A 23,912-nucleotide genomic window follows, 5' to 3' on the forward strand; every position below is an offset into this window, starting at 1 on the left:
AAATAAATAACAATAAATACCACAGTACAAACACACCATTAGCAACAATAAAATGCTGACACTTGATGTTTCTGCAAATCACATTTGTAAGTTTCATATGTATGAGGTAAGAAAGATTCAGTGGTGGAGGAAGTATTCAAATCCTTTACTTCAGTAAAAGTACTAATACCACACTGTAAAAATACTTTGTTACTAGCCAAAGTCCTGCATTGAAAATTTTACTAAAGTAAACTAAGTATATTCAGAAGTAAAACTACTATATGTATTAAAAGTAAGACTATCAATGCAAAAATAAAGAACAAGCAAATAAAACACACTCAAAACTCAAAATTGTAAAATAAATAAATAAAGAGAGGGAGAGAATGAGACAGAAAAAAAGAAAAAAAAACACCCCAAAAACTCAAAATAATCTTCAAGCAACAGAAAAAAAAACAAAAACAAAGAAATGAACAGCCCAAAGTCAAAATTATAAAATAAAATAGAAAATAACGCTCCAAACCTCAGAAAGTATTTTTTGAAAAGAAGGGGAAAAACACAAAAGTCAAAATTACTAAAAAAAAATTAATAAAAAGAAGAAGACTCAGATGTTTATCAAAATAGGTGGCAATTAATTTTCTGTAAATGGACAATGATTAGTTGATTGATTAATCAACTAATCATTGCTGCTGTTCTTGTATAAAGTGTTATGTAATTTAATTCATAACAAAACATAACATTTTACTTCTTATGTTATTATGCAGAAATCTTTATCTGGAAAGTAACTAAGTTTTAACCGCAGCATTGTCACAACATAAAACTGAAAATGGAAAAACATCAAGAAAGTTGAAGTTACAACATATGTGCTGAATGTGAAACTATAATATGTACAATCTGCATGATATAGCTGGTACAAAACATGATTGTAAGTACTGAGGATGCTCTGTAATTCTGACAAATTGGAATAACCTTCATACTTCATACTTCATAAGATTCACTGAGGAGCTGCGGCACATGCGTAGCATTGCTCTGTCTGTTCAGAGACACTCCTTCTGCCTCCAGTTAGGCTAACCGTATCCTAACACAGAGACATGAGGTTGATATTACTCTTTTAATTTCACTTCTGAAAAAAAAAAGCAAATGAGTGTATTTTTAAAAAATGCTGAACTGTCCTTTAGGCAGTGGGCTATGTTTCAGAAAGGAACAACAGCGTCACAAACTCAGCATCTTTCCATAAATTAAAAGATGAAGTGTTGAGCTGATGTGTGACTGCTGTGGCTCTTCTTTGTTTCTCTTCATTAGGCTTGTGTGGAAACTACAATGGAAATCCTGGTGATGACTTACAGAAACCTGACGGCACTCAGGCTGCACACATTAATGCCTTTGGACACAGCTGGCAGGTGTGTAGTAGTTGACACTGGGGTCTGAACAGACCCATGAGTATCCCACACAAACCTGGAGAGGAAAAACCCATTAGGATCATACGCTATAGCAAAACAAAGCAAGAACAAAAAAAAAAGATTTTTTTTAGAACCTTTACTAGGCATTCAAGGACAGGTTAATATTTGATAAAGTCTTCAAGGAACAGTGACAGGCATGTGCATTGAAAGGTTTATTAGAGGCTCTAACTGAAGGAAAGCTCTTTTTTAGTGTGTTGCTACAAAAATTTATGAAGTATCTGAAATAAAACTATTTTACTGATACATAATTCCAGAAGTAGCAGCAGACTTCTTGGGATGTCTTGAACATATAAGTCAGTAATTTTTTAATTATATAGCGCCAAATAATAACATATCATGGGACAGATTTCATATAAGGCAGAGCTAGACCTTATAAAATTTACAGAGACCCAACATTTTAAAGAACTCCCACCAAGAGCAAGCGCTTACTATTTTTCTCTGTGGTGTGACAGTGGCAAGGAAATATTTCGTTTTAACAGGCAGAGACAGAACAGGATCAGGACTCGGTGGTGGGTGACCACTTGCCTCTGCTGGCTGAGTTTAAAGAGAGAGAGAGATGCACAGCAACAACAGTTATAAAATTTAATGTCTATTGTGATGACTCATATCTCTATTATTATTATTATTATTACAGTTGTTTGCAACTATAAAGCATCTCTATTATCATTACAGTTGTTAACTTAACTGTAATAATAATATAAATATGACTTTTTGCATTCTACCACTTTTCCACTCTTTTAGTGCCAATGTCTGAACTTTTTTGAAACATGTTTTTTTTTTTTCATCAAATTCAAAATAATAATTTTACAAAAACAACAATGATCTTGTACTGTATTCAGTTGAATGTAGGTCAAAACAGGTTTGCAAGTCATTGCATTTATTGTGTCTCAACATCTGGAACTGGGGTTGTATATTTATCTCTCTCTGTATCAATCTATCTATCTATCTATCTATCTCTATATATATTGACAGTTTTGCATATGTATGTATGAATGCAGGCAGGAGGCACAGCTGGCTGCACTAGTGACTGTCCTGGTGGTAAATGTCCTGAATGTGAGCCTGCGCTGCTGCTGCGATACCAGGGGCAGAACTACTGTGGCCTCATTGCTAACAAGCTTGGACCGTTTAGGTAGGTATAGAAATAGGACAGACGGGCTTTTATTACAGAGGCCATTTTGACATTTACATTAGGAGAAGCACAGGTGTACATAATACTAATGCTGGCTGGTTTCACATACTGTGCATGCTAGCTCACTGTCTCCATACATTTGTGTTTCCGGGGAAAATAATCATCAAAATAACAATACACATGGGCAGGATTCTGATCTTTCGTAAATGCATTAAGCTTCCTGCTATATCAGGCTGTTTCTCCTTATCTGTTGCTACCCCCTCGGGCTATGGGCCTTTGGAAAGTAATACTAACTATTAGCAACGACATATTAGCAAACAACTGGTTCCAGTGTTCTGTCATGGTGATCTGATCAGGCATATACAGTATACAACAAAGGAGGCCACAGTGGTATAATAAAAAGTAAAGTCTCCTCTCCTTTCTTTTCTTTTTTTCATGTCAAAGTGTTTTTGTCATTAGAATAGTGCAGTGCTTTCACCCTCTCACATATCAACAGGATTCAGTGTGTCTGTAATTACCATTTGTAGGAGCATCTTTGCTCTCTTTCAGCAAAAGTTACATAATTTCGCTTTATTGGAAAATAGTGTTTTGGAGGAATGGAGGAACGAAGGTGAGGAGAATCTACTGTATCTCATCCTCCTGATGGAAGCACAACTGGCTGCAGATATTAAAAAAGGAATAATATTCCACCAAAGAATTGCATTCAGATCAAGCACTTAATTTTTACCATCACAGCCTACGATACTCAAAGAACAACATGCCTCTCATTTCAATAACAGTTTAATAATGTTACCTCCTCCTCAGCAAGTAACGATATATACTTAGTATATAAAAACCAATGATTAGATGATGTCAGACTGAATCACTTTGACAACAACAGTCACTTCTGGGTAGAAAACTTGCTGCTATTTTGACTTTTTGAATTGAGGACATGTAAATTCAGCCAACTTGTTTATTTCTGTTGTCATTTTCAGTCGTAGCTGTAACATGTTAAGATATGGGGTCAACCACGGTGGTGAGGGACATACAACTTTGAGTGGTGGTATTTTGCATTTATTTGAAATGACCTCTGAGCCCCAAATCCTGCTCCAGGGTTTGAAAGGCATGTTTTCTTTAAAATCTGCAAAATCACAGCATTTATCATGGCCAGAAACTGTAAACACAGAAAAACAAGTTTCCAACGGTTCTTTAACATGTCATTTAAAGGAGACTTTGCATTTTGATTTGAAAAATTTCATGTTCATTTTGATGATAACTAATGGTCGCGGTGTTTAGCAGTTGCATTGGCTCCAGGAAGACCTACATTCGGTGTAAATACAAAAAAAAATGTTTGAAGTTATTTATGGGGGAGAGAGGGTGACTGATGTGGAAGAACATTTATAGCTTTGGTCAACATGAAAAAATGAGTCACACCCCTGCCACACCCCTCCTCTAATAAATAAAGTATTCAGGTCAGGTTTAGGTAGAAGTAATACATATCAACGGAGAAACAGGCTTCAACACAACACCGGCATAGAAGCTAAATGATGTCCTGTGGATGGAGCTGCTGCAAGGCATACACTATATTAGCCACCTGAAAAAATAAATATCAATTTAAATGTACACTATATTTAAACATTTACTCAGCTTTACCTTCCACAACAGCTGATGAAACAAATCAGTTTCATCAGCCATCATCAAACTTAAAAACAATCAGTGATCTACCTGGAAGTTATTGTGAATAAACATTGTGAATGGGTTTATAATATTAATGATCAATGCCTGCTAAATATATATATATGTATAGACTGCACCCTCACTTTGACTCTGTCTTTTCTCTTTTTCTGTCTCTGCCATACAGACAGTGTCAACGTAAACTGGACATCACCTCCTTCTTCACAGACTGTGTCTTTGATTTGTGCATGTACCAAGGCCATGCCTCCGCCCTCTGCAACAGCCTAGAGGCTTTCAGCACTTCTTGTCAAGACATGGGAGCTAAAGTGGAGAGTTGGAGGACCGAACAGTTTTGTCGTAAGACATGCACACACAAACACAAAAAAATACACACACACACACAACATGAGAACTACACCGTCCATTAATTTATCCAAGAGTTACCTGTGTTTTGTTCAGAGTTCAGACCATGCACTAACCTGGAAACCCCCGAGTGAGGACAAGACTTTTAAGGCCACTCTTTAAGATGAAGTCCATTTGTGAGTTTAAGAGTAGGAGCAGGGCCCACCTCAACCACACCTCTCATCACCTGCCAAGCCCACTTGTACCTGGTCAACCCGTCTTGCTCTTGTTGGTCTCACATTTCTTGAGGACATACTGTGCTTCGAGCTTAAAACGCATAATAACATTCTCTAAAAACTGAAACTTTGATTTCAAACTCACCAAGGATCCCAAACTGCAAATCAACCCACCTGATTCAGACAACCATTTGTACTACAGTTTGTTTGAAGCTGGTTATCATCACAGACTACACAACACAAGCCAAGCTTCCCCACAGAGCCGCTTGTGCTCATTGGTTAACATACCTTCATATAGTTTATGAAATAAATAAGACAGCTCTGGAGTTGATGGAAGACAGAGGCTTCCAGTGTTCCCAGTCTTTTGTCAAGCTCGACCCAGGCCTCCCTCTACAGATACATATGATGTCGGTCTTCTAAACTGATTTTGCTAGAGATGGCAAACTGTCTTGATAATGTACTCTACTTAACCCTTTGAAACCTGAGCCAACTGACATGATTTCTTTCATAAACATGGAAAGGAGGTAAAGAGCAGGGATAGAAGAAATGACCCCAAAATCAGCAAGAAATTAGTAGAATGTGCCAAAAAATTACCTGAAAATCAGTAAAAGAAAAGAAAAGAAGAAACACAAAGCAAAATGAATAATAAATAAAAAACAAACAAAACTTGGAAAGCTGTTTAAACTGATAAAAAATTTGCAACATAATATTAAATACTTAATTATAAATATTTATTCCCCAAAAAGACATTTTTCCCTAGCTTTAAAAAAAAAAGTTTGCAATGTTTTTGAAAGAAATTGCACCAATTTGCTCAGGGTTCAGAGGTTAAAATACTTGTGAGCGGTGTTCTGAAAGCAGAACAAGAAAAGTGATGTTGCTCCAGGTTTCAAAGGGTTAATGTTCGGATCATGAACGTCCCAGGAAAGTCACAAACATGTTTGTAAGGAATAAAATCCCTCTGTATTTCACTTTAACATACTTTCCATGTGTGTTTCTCTGCCAGCGCCATCATGTGGTGCAAACAGTCACTATGAGGTGTGCGCCGCCCCCTGCCAGCTGACCTGCAGTGGTCTCGCTCCTCCCGATGGCTGTGATGACAGCGCGCCTTGCACAGAAGGCTGTGTGTGTGATGATGGATTCATGTTGAGTAATGACAAGTGTGTACCTCTGGCAGAGTGTGGCTGTCTGTATGAAGGACAGTATTATCAAAATGGACAGGTACTGGAGCAGCAACAATATCAACTGTCACCTCTATGAATAACGTTGCTACAGCTGCAGCTTCTCTCACTACTGTTACTGCCACTGACATTTCCTCTCTGCTTTCTCCTCTTTCCTCAGGTGTTCTATCCTGGAGACTCATGTAAGGTTCGCTGTGTATGTTCAGAAGCTGGAGTAGTACAATGTGATCATAGCTACCGCTGTTCAGCCAATGAGAAGTGTGTTGTGAAAGATGGTTCCACCACCTGTGCTCCCAGAAGCGTTGGTACCTGTTCTATAAGTGGAGTCAGAAGTGTCAGGTCCTTTGATGGACAGGTAAAGTACTTTTTTTAATTATTTGTATTTATTTATTTATTTATTTCATTATGTAGGAAAACCTGTATCAACGGGCTATGGATTTTTATCTGGATCTATTGGAATAAAATCCATAAACTCTTTTAAAATAATATTTAATCTTTACATATATATATATATATATATATATATGTATATATATATATATATATATATATGTATATATATATATAACACATTTTAGATTTACATTATTTCCATCTACTTAAATGATGACATTGTGGATTTTATTTAACTGTTCTGATCTGTCCATCAACATAGTTTTTTAGGGATGTAATGATGATCCTTTTTCATCTAAGCAATGTTTAAAATCTTCTCAACAATATGTGGTGGAATATGTCCATATCTAATACCAAGTCATAGTCATACCTTTGTTGTCAACACCTACTTTGGTTATTTTACAAGAAAAGTGAAGGCCTTACACACCAGCACAACTGGAGGCAAAAGCCAATATGGAAATACATTCTGAGAAATAAAGGTTATTCATGAAGTATTGAGGTTCTATTCAGAAACATTTGCTTCTTTTTTGAAGAAATCAGAGTTCTTTGTAAGACAGAGGGTTCCATTAAGAACCATTTAATCTAGAGAACATTTTGTCCATTTTCAATAAAACAAGTTCTTCAGGAATTGTTGAAAGCAATGAAGATCCTCGCCCTCAAATATTCAAATATATAACCATATTTGAAATGGCATTTTTAAATATAGATGTATCTGAAATCCCCTAAATCAATTCACTTTACTTGTGTCCTGTCATTGTCGATATCTTTAACATCATTTCATGCCGTACAACACCATACATTCTGCCGAAATTTTTATGGATACCAGTACTTGGCGATTGGTAGTTGGTTCTAATTATTGACCAAGTTTCTACTCTGAACCCTACTGCACCACTGATTGGATAAAGGCTGTAGTAGGAATCATTTCATGATCCTTTACTGTGAACCCTGAGCATTGTAGGTTGTGCTGGACCACATCAGCCCCAGCCATTTAGTAGTCCCAAGAAACCAGGTCTGCTGGATGTGATTCCACTGACCCCAAGCTAACCTGTTTCTAGGTTTCTTGGTAGTACCCCTTAGGGTGGGTTCCTAGTGTAAGCTATAATATTGACCCTCTAAAACAGTTCTACCAGGAACCACAAAGAGTTCTCCTATTGGGAAAAGCTGAACAACCCAAAATGAGTCTAGTGTGCACTTTTATTTCTAAAAGTGCATTTAAAAGTGCCCATATTCGATATTTTCAGAATGATGTAGGCTTTCAAATGACAATGTGGCGAGATGTTCCTACAGAAAAATGTCACCTGAATTTGCAGCTCCCCTGAACTTTAAAGAGCTTTACAGAGGTTAGCTCTGATTTCTGTGTGCAGTTCACAACCTCACACCTCTCCTCACATCGTTAGGCCACAGTAGGCAGCTGTTTCCAGCAGACAGACACAGATAGATACTTGCTGGTGGGACATTTAGCAATTAACAAAGTTTTCTGTACCCTCAAGACCATCACAGTTTGAGATCAGACATAACATGAATTATCTTACCCTCTAGACATATCCTCTGTGGGGCGACTGTTTGTTCCTGTTGGCAGAAGTGGAGGAGAAGGAAGGAGGTATGGAAGCCTTCTCTGTCTCTGTCCAGCAGCAGACCTCTAAGAGTGGTGTCGTCTCTCGCAGTGTGGAGCTCAAGGTCTACGACATGGAAATCACTCTGGAGACAGGGGTGGTTTGGCAAGTCAAGGTATGAATGACATGTGATTTCCTCAAAGGATTGTCACTGATTTTAAAAGAACATGACAATTAGGGAGGGACTAGATCTTTCTACAAGTTAGGAGGTCATGATTGATTTCTGTGAGGCTCCAGACAATGATGAACTTTAGTTTTCAGCAGTGGACACACCATCCAAATCTGCTGCAGCTCCTGAAGAGGCACAGAACTAATATGGTACCTGCTCATCTAATGAAATACTGTCTTTGTGTGCGTGTGTGTGTGCGTGTGTGTGTGTGTGTGTGTGTGTGTGTGTGCACACGCACGTGCGCATATGCACGTGCGCACTCTTCTCAATGTCTCAGGTTGATGACATCAGAGTCCTCCTTCCTGCGTCACTCAATGATGGAAAAATGCGAGTCAGTCAAAACGGCATCCACATCATCATTGAGACGGACTTTGATCTGAAGCTGGCCTTTGACACTCTGGCAGGTGTGTTCTTACAAATCCCATCCACCTATGGCAGCTCAACACGCGGTCTCTGTGGCAACTATAACGGCGACCTGTCTGATGAGCCGGCATCAGCAGGGAAGGGGCCTGCAGACACAGCAGCACTTTGGGTAGAAAAGAAGGATGACGCTCCATGTGAGACGGGCTGTGGTCCCAGTCCCTGCCCTGGCCCAGATGAAGAGAAGGTCCCAAAAGCCAAAAAGGCCTGTGACATCATTGAAGCCCCGCAGGGCCCATTTGCAGATTGCCACTCGACAGTGTCTCCAACTCCCGACTATGAAGCTTGTATCAGGCAAGAAAATATCTGAACATACCTCTAATGCAGAGACACTCAACTTGCAGTCCAAATCTGGCCCAGATAGTGTGTGAGGGTGGCCCCCAAACCATTTTCTAACACATAATAAAAATAAAGTGATTCACAATGGGAATTGTTTTTGTACTTTTAGTATACATAAGATGCCAGAGTGCATATACCAGCATCAAAATAGAGCTTCTTGATCAAAAAAAGTGCTAGTGGAAGATCTCCAGCAACTCCGACAGAGGTCCTAGCTAAGCCCCTGAAATCCTAGAAACGTGTTAAAATACCACAAACATGCTAACATCCAAGAAACGTCCCAAATTCTTTGAAAGATCCTAAAGTCCTAGAAAGGTGCTAAAATCCTAGAAACATTATAAAATCCTAGAAATATACTAAAAACCAAGAAACATCCCGAAATCCTAGAAATGTCCTAAAATCCTAGAAACCTCATAAAATCCTGGAAATGTCCTAAAATTCTAGAAATGCCCTTGAATCCTAGAAACATCCTTATATCCTAGAAACATGTATGGGGCTCCTGTCATTTTGTAAAAGTGGCCCTAAGTAAAGCAAGTTGAGTATCTCTGGTCTTATGTCAAAGTGATGCATGTATAACATACGTTAACTCTGATCCCAGCTTCTCCTCCCTGCATCTCCCTGTGTTTGTTGTCCTGACATTATTTCCTAAATACTTTGTGAGCCCTTTCCATTTCAGGAACAACCAGGAATCCATCTGGGGATTTTTTTATATTGCATCCTTAATACTAGGCCAATGCCATAGGCCAATCTCCTGCATGATCAGGGATTATTAAAATTTCAGGCACTCTCAGTTTAACTTTTTCTTGCAGTCAAAGTGATTTAGATAATATGTATTAGCTAATGACTTTCTGATCATATAATGCTTTTGTTTTTAGTGTTGAAGCATTGTCTCTGTTTTCCCAGATCTCAGCCATTACTTTGGTTTGGTTTATGTCATTCTGATAAAAATCAGAGACAAAACTACAAATGAAAGATCCAAGTTGTATTAAACTACAACTGCAATAAAGATCAGGACAGCACTTCAGTTGTAACCTGTTTAACTGCAACATGGATGTTTCAGGCCAGGCGCCCTTCTTCAGCATGTAGATTTGGCAATATTACAAAGGAAAAATTTAAGTCACTACATCAAAACATAAACAGTGCAGGGGGAACTAACATTTTTGCAAGGCACAAAATCACAGTAGTTAGTCAATTCATATATATTGGCATGATATAGAAATAAACAATAACGTGTACTGGATGTACACTGGATTTAACTACAATTCCAAATGTTTGGACATTGTGTAAAATGTAAATACAAACAGAACACAATTGTTTGCAAATTTTGATCTAATAAGATACAGTTATAGACAAGATATTCATTGTTCAAACTAATAAACTCTGTTATTTTTTATTAATGCAGACTTATTCTGACTGTGACACCTGCAACATGTTCCAAAAAGTTTGGGACAGGAGCATTTTTAGCACTGTGTGACATCACCTTTTCTTCTAAAAGCACTCAGTAAATGTTTGGGAACTGAAGACACTCATTCTTGTTCTGAAGTGAAATTCTTTCTCAGTCTTGCTTGGTATAAGAGTTCAGCAGTCTGAGCTCTCCATTGTCATATTTTGATCTTCATAATGCTCCACACATGTTCAGTGGGAGTCAGGTCTGGACTGCAGCAGGTCATTCCAGTACCTGCACTCTTTTACTATGGAAGCCACGCTGTTGGAACATGTGCAGAATGTGTCTCATTGTCTCACTGGAATGAGCAGGGATGTCCCTGAAAAAAAATGTTATCTGGATGGCAGCATATGTTGCTCCAAAAACCTGTGTGTCCTATCTGGATGGTCCTTTATCTCTTTAGCCTGGAGGACAGGATGTCCATGATTTCAAACTACAGTTTGAAATGTGGACTTGTCAAACCACAGCACACTTTTCCACTTTGTGTCAATTAATTTCAGATGAGCTTGGGTCCAGAGAAGTCGGCACTATTTTCTGGATGTTGCTGATATGATAGATAGATCTTTCACAGTCTTTTTGGATATTCATTGTGTACTGTACAGCAGCAACCGTCAGATAAATGAACATGAAATTATAATAGCACAGACAACAGCAGCAGCAGGACAACACAAAACATCAACAATAGGGCATCACTTCAGTATAATAGACTTATTCATCACATGTCATTATAGTGCTTTACAGATATTATAAGGTGCAGCATCCTTCCACACAAAGGTTCACAGTTTGTTTAGCATTGCAATATTCATAGTCATGAGTGATCCCATGCCAGCCCCATTGGTCTAGGGGGCTGTCACCCTGTCCCTCTTGCCTGATGGTAACAGCTCATATGCACTAAATAGTGGATGTGAGACCTCCTCTTTTTATGTTTAAACAGCATCCCAAATTTGTTTTGAATTTAAGTTATAGAAGTATCCCTCGCCAGCTTTAAATTTCTGTGTTTAGTCTGCTTCGGGTGTTTCCTGTATTAAATGAACTTTTGTTTCCAGGGAGATGTCCACAAGCAACGGGGACTCAGACCATATCCTGTGTCGTCACATCCAGAATTATGTTACCGCCTGTCAACTAGCTGGCGTCAAGATTAAACACTGGAGGAGCGATACCTACTGTCGTAAGTCTGATGTGTTTCCCTGATGCTCACTGATGCCAAATGTGGCTTAGCTTGTTGTTCGGATGTGTGATCAAAGATTGTTATGGAGTGTTTGTTGCTATGGTGATGGCAGCACATGGAGATGTAGCTGCCAGTCGCTCCTCAAATCCTTGCTACTTTTTCGCAATTTCTTTCTATTTCCTCTATACCATGGCCCTGTCTGCTGAGGCACAACTTTTCTACGATAGAGTGGCACTTGTCAACATCAGGAGAAGTTGTATGGGGCTTGGACTGAGTGCAGCGGACCGCGAGAGGATCTCCACTGATGGCCTGTGCCGAACGGCGAGTCAGACCAGAGGGGAGAAATGAAACCGAAGGCACTAGACAAAGAGAGAGAGGCGAGATGGTGTCAGGGAGAGATTAAACCGACCTGAGAGCTCCTCATCTACCAAGCCTTCTTTTTTCTAATGTAGGCTGGCAGGAGAGAAAAGTGGATGAGATGCGACTAAGCATTCAGCAACGGTTTTTCAACACCATCTGCTGAAGCACTACTTTTCTATGATTTATCAGCATCGGGAAAAAGTCCCCACCGACTGCATAGGCCAAGCCAGTCAGACCAGAGGGGAGAAATGAAACTGTGCTACTGTCCTAAAAGTGCTATTTGGTGAATTTCTACAACTGATGAAGATCATTTAATCAGTTAGCCTAGTTAACAGTGTGAGGTGAAAAGGACTCAGTATATATATATATATATTTATATATATATCAGAACAAGGCAAGCCCCACTTTTCTGTGTCCCTCCAACTGCCACATCCTAGCACCGTCCTGTTGCAAACTGCAGCTCAGTCAGTAACCTTACACTTCAAACTATGACACTCTAGGCCAGGGGTCTCAAACTCACTTACCTGGGGGCCACTGGAGGTAGAGTCTGGGTGAGGCTGGGCCGCATCAAGTATTCCACAAAAAATGGGTTTCAGGTATTCCAAAAAAATGTACAACTGATCCAGTCTTCTCAGTCTTAATTATCAACAGATCTTCAACATGAATGTTTTTTCTGAATATGAACGGTTCTTCTGAACATGACCTGTCCTTCTGAACATGAATGGGATCTTCAGGACATGAAGAAGAAGAACATAGGCTTCTCTTGCCTACTCTTTGTTGCCAGAGACCTGGCAGCGCTTCCTCTCACACAGCTGAGCAACATTCGACTTGAGGGAGGAAGCAGTTGAGACCCTCAGTATGGCTTGAAGATGCTCATCAGTAGGTTTGGACCTGTACTTTGACTTATTGAAGTTCATGGTGGAGAGGAGCTTTTCACACAGATATGTCCTCCCAAAAAGGCACATGGTCCGCTCGAACATCCTGGAAAGCTCTGAGAAGGTGGGGGGCAATTCTCTCAAAAATTGTCCAAGCTTGTCTGTTTTTCCACTCACCTCCCTGAACTTGGCTTTGAGCTCAGAATTGCACTGCAGGTCAATGAGCTCTATTTGAAGCACAGGAGGGGCATCTTGCACATCGAAGGGGTCAGCAAAAATTTGAAAAGTGGCTCTGTGTTTCTTGAAGTCTGCAAACCTGTGATCAAATTCCTCCTGTAGCCTCACAGTGGCATCAGCATACTTCTCAACATTGAATGGTGTGCCCACATCCATGAGTGCCTTGCATGCTGGGCAATGGCAGAGGTTTGTCTGAGAGAGATGGGCTTTCCATAACACAAGTTTTGTGGAGAAAGCTCTCACATTGTCATAGGCAGCACTGACAAGCTGCCCCTGGCCTTGTAACTTCTTGTTCAGTGCATTCAGCTCCTGTGTGATATCAACAAAACAAGCTAGGTCCATGAGCCATTTGGGATCACTTAGCACAGGAACAGACCATCCCACTCTTCTCCAAGAAAGCTTTCACTTCTGCTCTCAACTCAAAAAACCTCTTCAAGACATTTCCCCTGCTGAGCCAACGTACCTCGGTGAAGTAGAGCACATCCTCATATGCTGACTCTGTTTCCTCCAAAAAGGCACGGAACTGCTTAAGCCCCTGGATCTGATATGGTGAAACTCTTCCAGTTTTCTTTGAACAAGTGCCACCAGTCCATTTCTCCTCCCTGTCTTTGATGGTGCTTCATCGGTTGTTATTCCATGGCAAACCAGCATCCACAATGGCGTCACATAGCTGGTGGAATATCTCCTGAGCAGTGGTCTGGCCATGTATTGGAATCACTGTGAGCAACTCCTCCATCACTTCAAAATTGTCGTCAACACCACGGACATACATCGCAAGCTGCGCAGTGTCAGTGATGTCTGTGCTCTCATCAAAAGCGACTGAGTATGCACGGAAATGTTTGGCTTTCTCACGCAGTTGATCATATATGTTACCTGACAGGTCGTAAATGCGCTCTGTGTTAGCTGAAAGGCTAATGTTGCTAAACTGACCCTTCTTTTCCGGACAGGCTATACTTTCAGCCTGTAACATGCACTTTTTGACATAGCTAGCTTCGACAGCTGCATCATTCTCTTTGCTTGCTTTCTTGAAGATATCTTGTCGCCTCAGTAGACATGTTTTAAGATTGGCGACCCTGTTCTCTTTCTCATCTCCCTGATAATTTGCATACTCCTCAGCATGTCTTGTTGAGTAATGACGTCTGATGTTGTATTCCTTGCGCACCACAAGTTTCTCTGTGCATATAAGGCACGTCGGGGTGCCCCTGTGCTCAACAAAAAAATATTCCGTCTCCCACTTTTCCTGAAATTGTCTGTGCTCGTTGCCAACTTTTCTCTTCAGGGCAGGTTTTGAGAAAGACATTACTGGGGCTGGGTGACAGGATATATTTCCTTCTTCTTGGTAACACTCCAGAATCACGTTTCAACCAAGTGACTAATGTTGCTAATTCGTGTTGGCTAACTTGACAACAAACGCCACCGGAAACTGTCATGAGCCAGAGCCATGGTAACCCATAAGTGATAAAAAAGGGCAAGTGCGGCATGTGTGGCACGTGCAACAACTCGGCAAAAAGGTGCGTTTGAGAAAAACGTGCGGGGTGCACTAACACTAAACTTTGATGTCAAGCAGGGGGCCACAAAATATCGCAGCGGGCCATGGGATTGAGACCCATGCTCTAGGCACCCCTCTACTATCAGTTCTGGATACTCAAGCACTGCATTTCAGTTTCTGCTCCTTACACGCATAGTGTCTTTGCAAAATAAACTTCTGTCCTCAGAGGACATATGTTTCTAAACATAAAATAAAAAACACAACAATGAAACAGGAAGACACAACAATTTGGTGTTTTTTGAAATGTGTTTGTTTTGTTTTTGTTGTTGTTGATGTTGTTGGGTTTTTTTTAATGCTGCTGTGGCAGTTATGTTGCCTTGGTGATTGACCAAACAGGGAAAACAGGGACTAACACACAGCAATCAATGTTTCAACAAAAAGAGAAACAGAAATCCTTACTAGTCTAGAATTGTTTAGTCTGTGTTCAAGGCTTCTCCGTCTGCCCATTAGAGACACAAAAGACACACAATTATTAAAAGTCAACAGGTAATATGAACCTTTTGACATGCTCAAGATGTCTTCTAATAGATAGAGAAGAGGGGTTGCAGGTCAGTCCTCTCGCCTTCCTCCAGCTGAGGCTTGAGAGGAGCCTATCAACCCATACTGGGCTGACCAGAGATGATACAGCAGGTTCTACCCATGACTAAAGCATGTGGTTGGGGAGGCACTGATTAATGTCCTTGTCCCTTGCCCTGGCTTCTATTCCTGGTCTATGGTCATACTAATGTTGAGCTTCAGTTGCTAGCTGCGGCACCATGTAACAAAGCTCCCTCTCAGTCCTCTGTGTTGCACCTTACTGTCTTTGTTGATGTATCCAACAATGAAGGAGTCATCAGAAAACTTTTGGTGGTGGAAGGAGCCAGAATTAAGGCCTAGGTCTCACCAGTAGAATTCCTTGAGATGCGTGATATTGTTTATCACAACCTCAGAAATCCAGCCATCCAGTCTGATGCACAGTGTCTGACCAGTGAGGTATTTCATGATCGAGGAAGGCTTGGCTGGATGTTGATGAAAGCACTGAAAAGGTCAAAGAACTTGAGTCTGAATGCCTCCCTGCTTGTTGCTAGGGACTTGCTCATTAGCAAATGTACTTCAGAGGCTTGCTGCAGCCACTCATTCATTTCATCTGCTGACCTAATCTAATACTCCTGATCTCTGGACATGTTCAAAAAACTCCTCAAACACCATTTGTTCACCACAGCCTACAACCTCACTTAACTCTGCCTCCCTGCCAGTCACTCATCTTTGTCCCTTTTTTCAGTTTGTTTGATTGTTTGTTTGTGTTACTTTTTTTTATTCAACTGTAAAAAGTGTCCCTGGGTATTGTGAAATGTGCTATATAAATCAAAGATGTTATTGATATTAATACTAATCTAATCCTCCGATGAAATGTCACCTGAGTTGATGTGACAGACCAAAAAAAAACATTACTTTGGGAATTATTCAAAACCAGACATAAGAAAAGTCATCATCAGACAAACCTCTGCCAGTATGACCCTGTTTTTCTTGTTTGTTGTTGCAGCCCTGACGTGTCCAGCAAGAAGTCACTATGAGCTGTGCTCTTCCTGCTCTACCACCTGCTTCTCTCTGCAGAGGTCAGAGCCCTGTCCAGTGTGCCACGAGGGCTGCCAGTGCGACGACGGCTTCATGTCTGATGGAGTCCTTTGCGTTCCTATAGAGAAATGTGGCTGCTTGGTGGAAGGACAATATTATAGAGTAATTATCAGCGTCATCATCCACATCAGTTTCTTTATCATAATGTTTATGTGGTACAGATAATAGCTTACAAATATCTAGTCTGTTGTTAATTCTGACCAACAGTTCTTCTGAATTCAGCAAGTCCACAGCATAGCAGGCTGTAGGTGAAATATTTGGGTGATTGACGTAGTTGTTTCATATGATACATTTTTTAATGTTGTATTATGAAATAATGAAAGGCCAACCTTAGCACCTTACATCTAACCTTTGTAATGCTGTGTTTGATGTCAATATGTACAGCTGGGCTGAGACATTAAAAACAAAAATAGCACATTTATGACCAATGTTAAACAAGCTATGATCATATCAGAAATATGGTGCATCAATGTCATATGTCAATGGATAATGGCAATAACTCAAGAAAAGCTTAATATGCACAACATCTTCTCTGTTAAGCATATCAGACTGATTCTGTGTGTGTTCTACTGTGACTCTATCCAGTCGGGTGTACCAGTGTACCTGCAGGACTGCTCACAGCTCTGTTTCTGCCAGAATGGAAAGTTCACCTGTAAACCCACAAGTTGCCAGAAGGGAGAGGAGTGCCGCAACAGGGACGGGACAATGGGCTGCTACCCCAAAGGTCATCTTTTTATCTGATCCAGCCTTGTCAAAAATGTGCATGTTTGCTTTTTTGTCTATGTGTTTGTATAATGTACAGAAAGCTGGGATATACCAAGCCCTGTTAGCACATTACCCCAACCTTAATCCATCTTCACTGGCTCCACAGCCCCCCTCCTCTGAAATGCTCTCCCTGCTCAAATTTTCAACATCCCAAGACATGTTTAGAGAACTCCTCAAATCTCACCTGTTCCCCGTGGCCTACAGCCTCGCATGATCTGTCACTTCAGCAAACATGCAGCTTTTAGTTACTTTTTAAGTTTTCTATATGTCTCTTTTTCTTGTTGTTTACTATGTTAAGAATTCTTGGGTCCTGTGAAAGGTGTCAAATAAAGCCAAGCTATTATTATTATTATTGTTATTATTATTATTATTATTACCAAGGTTTACCCACCTTTCACTGTCAGCTTGAATCAGCTAACAAGTGCTCACAACAAAAAATGGATGGACTGAAATAATAACTCACTACTGATACCGTGTGTATATGTGTTTATTCTAGACCCTTGTGCGGAGATTAAGTGCAGGGTAAAGGAACACTGTAAAGTGGCAGAAGACCAAGGAGTGTGTGAACCTGATTCCAAGGCCTTATGCTGGGCTTTTGGCGACCCACACTACACCACGTTTGACGGCTACATCTACTCATTCCAAGGAACCTGCACCTACCTTCTCGTCAACACCACAGGTTTATAATTATCTTATAGTTTGACAAATTCTTCAACAGAACTCACCTAGTCAACAGTTTTTTTCAGAAATACTTGGAACTACCAGAGATATAGTCCTGTGGATTATTTGAAGTAACAGAGACACTGTTTCTGTAAGGAAACATTGCTGTTGGTTTTTAAAAGGTTATTTTTTAATACCTGCAGCATGGTGTAACTGCTGTGTATAATAACACACACAAACACACACATATACATTTGGAACACTTATTTAAGCAGTAGGCTACTTACCGATGACTTGATTTTTGTGATTATCAGAGAAAACCTGAAGTTACAGTATAAGTTGCAGTGACCGTTATTTGGTTTAGAAGAGAGTTCTATGACGCAATCACTGGAAACAGAAATTGCATTTTGCCTGTGATGGAAATGTCAAGCTGTTAGGGTTTGACTTCCAAAGTATTTTTATGCCTCCATGCAGACAATAGCTGAAGCCAGTGGCATTATACTTTCGGGTTGTCAGTCAGTACAGCAGACCCATTCTCATGAACGACATCTCAACAACGCCTTGAGGGGATTTCTTTAAAATTACTCAAACTTTCATTTGGAGTTAAGGATGAACTAATTAGATGATTGATCTGCACGGGTCAAAGGTCAAGGTCCCCGTGTCCTCTTCTGTCTCATTCTTATGAATGCAATATCTCAAAAACATCTTGAAGGAATTTCTCTAAATCTGACACAAAAATTCCCTCGGAATTCACAATGATTACAAATTGGTGTTCTGAGTTCAAAGTCACTGTGACCTTGCATCTGTCTCATTCTCATGAGTGAATATTTGAAAATGACCTTAAGGGGGTATTCTCATATTTGGTACAAACGTCCACTTGAACTCAAGAATGAACGGTCAAAGGTCAAGGTCACTGTGACCTCATAAAATATATGTTTGACCAAAAATCAAGAATTCCTATGCTCAAATTTTACACAAATTTCTAGCAGGATATAATGATGCGGTTCTGGCATTTTTTTAGAGGTCAAAGGTCAACTATGACATCATAATGTTCTGCAAAAACACGCCACTTTTTTTACAAACTGAATTTGTGACACTAATCTGTAAACAGTGCTGATTGGAGCGTTCATCTGTGCTGTCGGGGGAAAGATGTGTGTGAAGCATCCATGTTTTCACAGACATGAATGGAAACTGTATGCACAACTTAACTCGTTCACGGAGGCAAACAACCGCATGGTGGTAATTGTATCTATGAAGGGGTGCTGATGTAGTTATCAATCCTGACTGTAGTTCTGTTGTGTTGCAGTCATATTCACCTTTGTAAAATGCAAGTTCAATAACCTTAAAATCTTCCACTTTATCACTTGGAGGCATGAGTATATATGGTGAAACTTATGTGAGGAGTTAAGTGTGAAACTCAATAGATACAACTCAGTTTTAGTGTTAGTGCTTACATTCAAACTTATGATCAGCTGGTGCAAATGGCTACATTAAGCATTAAGTATTTTCATGGAGCCATACATTCCAGTGTCACAGAACCTGGACAAATAAATCAAAACCATCTGCATGGGAAGATACCACCTCATGAGTTGGTACAAACAACAAAACCAAATGCACTGTGTTTTGCTGTGAGTTGTACTGTATAATTTCCAAATCGATCAAAACTGAGCAGCAGGATATATTAAACCTGACATGACACGTACACATCTGCAGTCGTTAAAAAGTTTACAAAAAAAGTTGTAATGTTGCTTACATTAACATGAAGTATTTTGACTTGCTCAGGTCTTGATCCGTCCTTGCCAGAAGTAACTGTGACCACCAAGAATGAGCTCCGTGGGAACTCTGAAGGCTCCTTTGTGCGTTCAGCCACTGTGGACATAATGGGCCACCGTATATTTATCCCATCGGGTGACAGAGGATTCGTACAGGTGGGTCTAACTGAAGAACATCAACTGTGTTTGCGCTTCCAGCCTTTCATGCATAACTCTTAGTTTGACTGAAAATATGTTACAAAACTTCCATTCAAGATACTTTTTAAAATGTATTTAATTTTGTAGCCATCATTGCTGTAATTAATGATGACACTGTACTGCTGATCTTACTGAAATTACAGAGATAAGCAGTAAACTACAATAAAGTTCAGTTGAGAATGTGGTCAGTCAGTCAAATGTCTAAATAAAAAATTTGATCCTGCATGGGAGAGGAAAAAAAAGATATTTATTGTTACATGGTTTCTTTCTATCCAGATTACAGGTAAGAGTCTCAGGTCTCTAATCTGTCACAGAGCTAACACACATACACTGTACACCACAACATCAATTTAGAGGTTCCTGTTCACCTGACCTGCATGAAATAGAGGAAGGGAACCAAGAGGCTGAAAAATGAAGCCAATGGAGCGCCAACAACTGCAGTTCTCTCTACGGTCATCAGAGGTTGGCTCCAAAACAGAGTCAATCCCCATAGACCCCCATTTTCAAATGCTCAACTTTACAACAGAAATGAACAGGTTTACAGCCTGGTACAAAATTACTGTGGTTCTCTAAAGCTGATTTCAACAGTCTTGACTGCTGTACAGGGAGTGAATTTTTATATAACTCACGCGTAACATGTTAATTGCCATGTGATTAAGGTCCATACATAAAGCAATTTTTTGTTTCAAAATTAATTTTTTGAGCTTTTTTGCCTTTATTCAGACAGAACAGCTTAAGTGTGTGTGTGGGGGGGGGGGATAAGATGCAGCAAAGGGTGACGAGGACATAGCCTCTGCCCGCTCTGAGCCACTGGGCGCCCCAAAAGCGTTTGTTTTTTTTTAAATTGAGGAATGTTAGGAATCCAGTGGTACCACCACTGATATGATGTTGGCCTAAATATGACCTAAATAATGTTCATAAATTAGATTATGACAATGCAAAAACAGCATGGCTATTTCACAGAGGTCCCTTGACCTCTGACTTCATGATAGCTGATTGAAAATGGGTTCTGTGAGTACAAATGAGTTTCCCCTTCACTGACACACCCACTTTATGACAGCCCCAGTCAGTTTTTAGCTGTCATTTGATTCCTAATCAAGATAGTCTGGTAGGAATTGCTTTACCTTGTTAATGTGGACTTCAAAATCATTTTGAATGTAACACAATTGAATTGAAAATATAATATAAAATTTTGATTTATAGCAATTAACTATTGAAATTCTGTAATAAATAGCAATTTTTAAAAAATGCTCATTCGGCAGCCCTGGTATTAAGGTTTTAATTACACATAATTAAGCCAGCGTTGCTGATCTGAGTGACAGGCTGTCTGTAAAATGTCACCGGAGTCAGATCCTTCCCTCGATTCTCCAAACCTCCACCCTCCCTCTCGTCACTTCAAAAAAAGAGGAAATAAAAAAATAATTGCAGCGATGCTGAACAAAATGCTGAACACAATCCAGTGGGTGAAGTCGCAGGGGTTACACCCTTTATTTTACATAGTCCATCCACTGAGGTAAAAAAAATGCTGCAAACTAATTCTTAAGGTGGGGTTGAACAATAATCTGTATCACAACATCATTTATATGGGAGTATTTCTTCTACATCAACATACATGAATTACAAAACAGCAAGCACATACAGATTCATTTAAATACTCCCTGTCATGTTTAATGCAGTGGCCTGTGTTGCAGTGTAATCTATGACATTACTCCAAGCTCTTCACACAGGTAACCAAAAACACCTAATAATTCTTTGGACACTCTTTAATTACAATTTTCTTGGGATTGTTGCTTTGGGAAACAACACTCACACTCTGCTCTTTTTGCCTTTTCATTTGGTTCTTCAATGACCAATTCCAAAGTCCTGTTGAGGATATTTTCATTAACGGAGGACAAGTAGTTTGGTGTTACTGACATTTTTTAGGGCTTAACTGTGGTAGAGTATTTCAGAAACATGCAAAGTTCTGTTGTGGATGAGTGCAGCACTAAATCATTAGAACTAGCATACAGTCAACATTTACTTTTAGTCTTTCTCTTTCTCTCTCTTTCTCTCCCTCCCTCCCTCTCTTTCTCTCCCTAGGTGGATGGTATTAGGACAGCACTTCCTGTCCTTCTTGAAGAAGGCAGCATCAGCATAATACCAAGTGGAATAAGAGCCATACTTCAGACTGATGTTGGTGTTGAAGTCACTTTTGATTGGGCGACACTTGTCATGGTGTCAGTCAGCAGCAGTTACTATGGTAATGTCGCTGGGCTCTGTGGCAACTACAACGGCAACAAGGAGGATGAGCTAACAACCCCTGGAGGCAGCACAGCTGTGAATGTGACAGAGTGGGCAGGGACATGGAGCATCGAAGACTACGATCCATTCTGTTACCATTACTGTGAGGGCGAGTGTCCTCAGTGCTCAGAGGAGGACCGCAAAAGGTAATGTTGTCTAAAATAAGTTTTATATATAAATAAATAACCAGTATATTTTGGGCCAGAATACAAAGCGACATGAGCACCCTATTGAATGGGAAAGATTTTTTTTAAATAATTATTAGGGCCTGACCACTGACTAGTGCGTGCACTCCGGAGCCTGAGCACTGACCGCAGCAGTTGTGAAAGCCCTATTGAAACCAGAGGGATTATCTTTTTTATTAGGGCCAGTGCACCAACTGGTGTGAGGATCCTGTCTAAATGCAAGGAATTATTATAGAGTCCAAGCACCAAACAGTGCTGAAATGTTACTGTTTATTTAGGACCTCAGTACTGAACAGCGCACACTGTTGTAAATGCTCCAATAACTAGTATTTCACAAAAAGATAAGGAGCATGAAAACTCACAAAACTTTGCATGTAAATCAGAACTGGTTAAAAAAAAATATATATATATATATGTTATTGGTTTCATGCATAGACTATATGTAAAGATAGATGACACACCCCCACTTACCCCCACAATGTTCATGTGAGGTAAAAATATCCAAGATTAGGGCGTTGCCATTTTGCGATTGTGATGTCATTGAGCCGGATTCTGTGCAGTAGCTATATCTGCGTTGGGTTGAGTTCCCGGCAAAACACCCGTCCAACCAATCACGAGCAGCTCCATTGAATGCAAAAACGCAGATTGGCTGTCACGACTGTCAATCATGGTGGAAACTCCCCCTTTGTTATTTCATGATAACTCATAAAAAGTCAAGTCAAGTCAATTTTATTTATAGAGCCCATTATCACAGAATATGGTTTGCCTCAGAGGGTTTTACAGTGTACAACATCCCTCTGCCCTTAGACCCTCATATCACCCAAGGAAAGACTCCCAAAAAATAACCCCTGTAATGCACTACTCCTTGAGATTTTGCTGGAATTACCTCACATTTGGGCAGTGCTATCTAAAGATCATGTTGATGCTACATTGCAAAGATTTTGAGTTTTTGTCAAACAGTGTGGCTGTGAAACAGGTAGTAGCCTGTAACTCAACTTTATTACATGTTTAATAAGAGAAGACACCTGGTAGCCAGCATTGAGTTATAGTCAGAGCGCCACCTACTGGCAACAGGAAGTGACACGTTTCACACTTTGATGTACTTCTCCTAGTGAGTTGAACAGATCCACCTGATATGTGAGCGGAAAAGTCTTAAGACCATGATGATACTTTATCGTCGAGATTGTGAGTTTTTTGTGAAACGGTAAAGCTGTGACAACATAGCGAATTTCAATCTTTGGACATTAAACAGGAAGATGATGTAATTTGACTCCACATTGTCCTATCTTTTAAAATTTCTAAAGTTTGATGAGAGTCTAGTCTTAAAATGTCAAAAGATAATTTTTTAATTATAGCCATAGCACCACATACTGGCAACAAAAAAATCATACGATTTATATGTTGATGTACTCCTTGTAGCAGCTTTACCAGATCAACCTCAAACTTGCAAAGAAAAGTCCTTAGGCCTTGATGATACTATTTACCATTCACAGTTAATGGACTGTACTTGTATAGCGCTTTTCTAGTCTTATTGACCATTCAAAGCGTTTTCACATACATTTGCACATTCACCCATTCACACACACATTCACATATTGGTGGCTGAGGCAACCGTACAAGGTGCCACCTGCTACTCAGTAACCATTCACACACATTCACACACTGATGACGCGGTATCGGGAGCAATTTGGGGTTCAGTATCTTTCCCAAGGATACTTCGATATGTTTACTATAAAGTAAAGCTTTTGCATCTTTATGGAATGCTGTTGCCATAGCAAGACATCATTTGCCATTAAACAAAAAGCTGTTTTTGAGTAACTAGGGATGCTAGAAAACTCAATAAATTTGGCACACATTAGAAGTGATGAAATGTGTAATCTGTCACAGTCTCTTAGCTTGG

At 39.9% G+C, this 23,912-nt stretch overlaps 1 protein-coding gene across 1 annotated transcript in view; it reads left to right on the forward strand.

Annotated features, from left to right (window-relative positions):
* The window catches only part of LOC121945791 (IgGFc-binding protein-like), a 69,697-nt gene that overhangs the window by 26,890 nt on the left and 18,895 nt on the right, over nucleotides 1–23,912 (forward strand). Inside the window, exons 15-27 of the mRNA XM_042490126.2 lie at nucleotides 1,279–1,376; nucleotides 2,435–2,565; nucleotides 4,406–4,575; nucleotides 5,800–6,014; nucleotides 6,135–6,329; nucleotides 7,907–8,095; nucleotides 8,427–8,863; nucleotides 11,396–11,517; nucleotides 16,061–16,254; nucleotides 16,738–16,876; nucleotides 17,414–17,596; nucleotides 19,360–19,505; nucleotides 21,627–21,973. Of these exons, the coding sequence (XP_042346060.2) occupies nucleotides 1,279–1,376; nucleotides 2,435–2,565; nucleotides 4,406–4,575; nucleotides 5,800–6,014; nucleotides 6,135–6,329; nucleotides 7,907–8,095; nucleotides 8,427–8,863; nucleotides 11,396–11,517; nucleotides 16,061–16,254; nucleotides 16,738–16,876; nucleotides 17,414–17,596; nucleotides 19,360–19,505; nucleotides 21,627–21,973 (2,566 nt within the window). The remainder of the gene's footprint in view (nucleotides 1–1,278; nucleotides 1,377–2,434; nucleotides 2,566–4,405; nucleotides 4,576–5,799; nucleotides 6,015–6,134; nucleotides 6,330–7,906; nucleotides 8,096–8,426; nucleotides 8,864–11,395; nucleotides 11,518–16,060; nucleotides 16,255–16,737; nucleotides 16,877–17,413; nucleotides 17,597–19,359; nucleotides 19,506–21,626; nucleotides 21,974–23,912) is intronic.

The sequence above is a fragment of the Plectropomus leopardus genome, chromosome 11 (genome assembly GCF_026936395.1).
Source record: "Plectropomus leopardus strain MGB_pleo_1.0 chromosome 11, ASM2693639v1, whole genome shotgun sequence".
Classification (NCBI taxonomy): Eukaryota; Metazoa; Chordata; class Actinopteri; order Perciformes; family Serranidae; genus Plectropomus; species Plectropomus leopardus.